Source organism: Saccopteryx leptura, chromosome 10 (assembly GCF_036850995.1).
Source record: "Saccopteryx leptura isolate mSacLep1 chromosome 10, mSacLep1_pri_phased_curated, whole genome shotgun sequence".
In the NCBI taxonomy this organism is placed as follows: Eukaryota; Metazoa; Chordata; class Mammalia; order Chiroptera; family Emballonuridae; genus Saccopteryx; species Saccopteryx leptura.
This window is the reverse complement of record NC_089512.1, coordinates 9,015,780-9,020,854: the sequence shown is the minus strand read 5'-3', so window position 1 is coordinate 9,020,854 and position 5,075 is coordinate 9,015,780. Positions and strand designations below refer to the sequence as shown.

Sequence of the window (5,075 nt, the reverse complement as noted above, 5' to 3'; positions counted from 1 at the left end):
ATGGAAGGTCTGTTTGTGTCTGCTTATCTGCCGTACTTGGTTGGTTGTCAGTTCCAGAGAACAAAGCTTGTGACACCGGCCTCTTCCTTGGTCATGTGTACAGTAAGAAACATGGTCACTACCTGTGATTCTTGGCCAGCTTTCTAGCTCTGCTCTAGGCTTCTGTGGCCCCCACGACACAGACAGGACATGCCAGGCATATATACTTGTTCACTTCACTTGTATTTATCGAGTACCCATGACATGCCAGGCACTATAAGTGATAGGGATGTAGCGGTGACCGAGAGAGACTGGTACAGTTCTTCAGGTGCCCACGGCTTAGCCAGCCTCACAGATTATTAAGCAAGTCGCTGCAGTAAGGACCAATGAATGTCATGGCCGGGGGATACCCTGGTCCAGGGATGAACGCCCCTGGATAGGGGGACACGGAACTACCTACAGCAGGGTTTCTCGAAGTTTGGAACCCAGAGCGGCAACATCGACACCCCCTGAAAATTGCAGGTAATGCAAATTCTGGGGTCCCATTCCACACTTACTGAATCAGACAGAAGTTCTGGCTTTAACAGGACCTACACGTGATTCCGATGTTCACTCACGTTTGGGATCTAGATTTTCACTGGCCTTTGTCTCAGGCCTTGAGTGATCTTTCCCCGGGAGAGCTGGGCTGGCCTGCATGTGAGTGGGAAGACGTCTTGTGCTTATAGCTGGAGGCCTAAACAAGCTGCTGCTCAGTGGGCTGTCCCCTCCCCGATACCACACCCTGTCCCCTAGGCTTCATGGTGAGAGGCCTGTGCACACGCGTGCATGCACACACACACACACACACTCACTCACTTTTATACTTTTTATTTTTAGCAGAGATGGGTCATATGATACACATTGCTCGGGGCATCAAAGTAATGCAGGGAAATGCAGTTCCCAGAGCCCTTAAGGTCCCCGTACTTTTCCTCAGCGACCAGAGGGCAAAGGAAGAACCGAACTGTTCGCCTCATAAGTGTTTACATTCAAACAACTTAAGTGATTTTTGTCTATAGCTGCTTGAAAATACATACAAATTGGAAAATATTTATATTATTTCATTTTAAATAATCCATTCCAATGGGATATGTAGGCAGGGTGGGCAGATGTTGGAATCCGTGGGACACTGTCCCCTCAGTTCCTGTTCCACACTGATTTATCTCAAATCACTGGAAACCCGGCTTTGCAGAGTCACGCCCGCTTTGAAAGGAATGCACCACAATCTGACATTGAAACTGTGAACTTTCTCCTACTTGTAGTTCCCAGGGTGTCCAGGAAATGTCAGGTGCAGTGTGGAGTACTTAAAAATGGGAACTGTGCCTGACCTGTGGTGGCGCAGTGGATAAAGCATCTACCTGGAACGCTGAGGTCACTGGTTCAAAACCCTGGGCTTGCCCGGTCAAGGCACATATGGGAGTTGATGCTTCCTGCTTCTCCCCCCTCTCCTCTCTCTCTCTCTCTCTCATCTCTAAAATGAATAAATAAATAAAAATAATTTTTTAAAAATTGGAACTGTGAGTTTACTGTAACCCCTGGGTGCCTCGGCACACAGTTTGGAAACCCTAGCCTTATCTCATGTCATGTCTCTGATTAGACTGTGAGTGATACACACATAATCCTATAGAATTTGGGGTCTATTTTTTCCCTGTCTTTGTTTTCTGCGTATATATTACAAAATATAAGCCAGAAGAATTCTGTATTATTTTTATTTGACAGTAACAATACAAGGATATTCACATGTCAACAAATTTTTTTAGAAGTTATTTTTGCCTGTATCCCACCTCATACTTACAGCACATATTTATCCCTTCCTCGGTTATCGATCTTACCAGATGCGCTGCATTTTACCATTATCTGTGACAGATCCTGGAAGCTGAATTATAGGTGTGGTTTTTAAATGATCTTGATACCCATTGCCAAAGTGCTTTTCAGAAACGGAGCACTGATTTACATTTCCATCAGGAATATGTGACAGGGACTGTGTCGCCGTAGCTTTACATGTTTTGGATATTTTTTAAAATAAAATTAAATGACATCTGGTTATCATCTTAACAGGCAAAAGAACTGTTTCACTGTCTTAAGCATTTCTTTGATTAGCAACGTAATTGAGATTTTATACTAATGGCTACTGCATTTCTTCTATGACTTATATGTTAATATCTTTGTTAATTTTTTTATATTTGGGCATATAGAATAATTATGGGATAGAAAAACCCAAGTGGTTTTCCTATTGATTTGTATAATATCCTGATACATTAGGGGAGTTGATAGTATCATCTTGGTCTTAATTTTTAGTTTCTTACATACATTTTCTTTCTGTTTTAACCCTTTTGTATTTTAGGTTTTACAATGTATGTCGATTTATAAGTGGACGAATTTCCTTTCAAGTAAAATACCTTTTATATTGAAAATTTGCTTACACTGTTTTACCTAATTATTTTTTCAAATAGGTTTTATATTTGCTAAATTAAGAGCTAAGACAGAATGCTTTGGAAGGTGAACAAAAGCTACACAGTGATTTGGTGCTGGCCTTCCAAGTCCCTGTCCAGCATCTTTATAGGGCTGTTTCCCTGGTCAAACTGACCACCTCACTAGGCTCCTCCCCATCACAGCATGTAGAAGGATGCGGTGCATGTGTGGGTGGCAGGCTCTACTCACAGCGGTCTTATATCCCTGGTCTCAGCCCCACCCACCCCACCTGGGCTCTGTCAGCATCCCTGGGGCTGTCCACCTGGCTGAACAGAAGGCTTTTAGAGAACGCTCCTCCCACTTGCACCCGTGTCTCCCAGGGTTGCTTTGACGGGAGCAGGTCCTCAGTCACTATGTGGGAGTGAATTGATTTCTGCAACCAACAATGTGGATACCAGTCAATTTGAGTGCATCTGTGCCATGGATTTCAGTGCCAACACCATAAACAATGCTTTGAAATAATAGATTGAGCTGGGAAAGTGATTGAAAGTGCTCCTACTTAAAAACAATAAGAGCAGAAAGGTGAGAACACAAGTCTATCTTTCTTATACTCATGAATGTGCACAAGAGAAAACATAAACTAAAAGGAAGTTCATCAAAAATGTACATTTTCTGTAAGGGGGTAGAGGGATTTAGGGGTGATTTTGATGTCTGGGTTTTTGAAATAATAACTACTTTCCTTCTATGGCTATTTTCTAAAGTACAACACATTATACACAAGTTCTGTGTCTAGTCCTCAGCCTGAATGGTTTGATTTTAGTGACTATAACATAATTCTCTATAAGGCAAGTTTTGGTGCCAATGACAGGTCCCCAATTCTGTCTCTCCTTTGGTTCAAGCCCTTCCATCATGAATTCTAGGCTCCTCAGGGTTTCCAGCAGCCTAAATCCCTGCTGGGGGCTGTGGAGGGGGTGGGAGACGCAGCTGCTGGCTCCTGATAGGCTCCTGGCTCAGAGCTGAGTCAATGTGTAAATCACTGTTTCCGAGTTCACTGGTGGTGGGGGTGGAGGTGAGAGGATGCTCAGTGGCTTTGTTTACAAATGTTCATTTTTTAAAATCTGAAACCCTGTTTTGTTAAAGCCCTTGGCTTGTGCCCTTTCTTCAATCTTCTGGAATGACCTAGCAGCTCACTCATTCATCTCCAGGGAGAAGCTCACAGAAAACACTCAAGACCCAGAGGTGATCCACCTCACACCAGGTGGCATTGCTTCATGCTGGATCAGTGGTCACAATCGGGCCGGGACACTGAAGCTGCCTCCCCTCCAGCCACTGTGCCTGGCAGGTCACTCTTGCTACGCATGAGTCTGATCCCATCAGAGAGTTCCTGCTCCCCTGTGCAGGGGGACATGGAGCTGACCCTGTCCTGGTTCTGGGTGTGGAAGAAGGGAAGCCTTTTCCCTGGGCTCAGGGACAGGAGCCTGTGGAACAGCTGACGCAGGTACTCGCGGAACCTCTCGCCCACAAAGACGTAGATGATGGGGTTGACACAGCAGTGCATGTAGGAGATCACCTCTGTCACCTGAATGGCCAGGTCCAGCTGTTTGCTCTGCTCACAGTTATTGTCCATAAGGACATGTTTAAAAGCAGAAATAGCCGTAGTCAGATTGAAGGGCGTCCAAAAGAGAAAGAACATGATCATGATGACAAATATCAGACGGACGGCTTTGGACTTCCTCTCATTGGGCCGTCTGAGCAGAATCTTTCTGATCCCCTTGTAGCAGACGATCATGATCACCAGAGGCAAGACCAGCCCCAGGATGTTCAGTTTCAGAGCCAGGAACCGTTTCCAGTGTTTGTGGTATTCAAGACGGAAATAAATGGTGCAGGAGTAACGATTGAACTCGTTCTGGGACTTAGAGAAGTAAAAGCCTGGGATGGCAGCCAAGATGGCCAGGACCCAGCTGATTACGCTGGTGATGATACCAAATGTGAGGACCTGGGCCCGAGGGGAAACACAGCATGGACGATGGCCAGGTACCTGTCGATGGTCAGCAGGATGATGAAGAAGATCTCGCTGTACAGACCTACGTAATAAGGCCCCGACAACAACTTGCACATAACATTGCCGAACACCCAGTTATCTGTCAGATAATAGTGAATCCAGAAGGGCAACGTGAAGAGGAAGAGCAGGTCAAAAATGGCCAGGTTGAGGATGTAGATGTTGGTCATGTTCTTGAGCATCTTGTGTTGCAAGAGGACCAGGACCACCAGGATGTTGCCGACCAGGCCAATGACAAACACCAGGGAGTACAAAGGGGGCAGCAGCTGAGCTCCAAAAGACCGCAAGTCTTCTTTCTCGCATGAAGTTGTGTTTCTATATTTATATTCTGTGGTCCTGTCCCAGTCCACTGTACTGATTGGAATTTCCATCCTGCTTTCTCCCGTGGGTCCAGGAAGATGGTTTCCGTATTTTCTTTGCTGTTACAGGCAGTGGGCTCTGGACAACAGACAAGGCAGAGATTATGTCTCAACCCCTTCACAACTGTTTACTGAATGCCCACCATGTACCATGTCCTGGGACCCAGTGTGGAGCGAGGGGGTTCCAGGTTCTCTTTGCCTTTATAAAAAATGCAGCTTATTGGGAACTG

General features: G+C 45.4%; 1 protein-coding gene across 1 annotated transcript; it reads right to left on the bottom strand.

The window, feature by feature from the left end:
• Nucleotides 1-3,706: 3,706 nt before the first annotated feature.
• On the bottom strand, nucleotides 3,707-4,857 carry LOC136381808 (C-C chemokine receptor type 1-like). Its single transcript, XM_066350341.1, is given in 2 exon segments — nucleotides 3,707-4,434; nucleotides 4,437-4,857. Coding segments are annotated over 2 exon segments (1,149 nt in total).
• Between the last annotated feature and the right edge of the window lie 218 nt (nucleotides 4,858-5,075).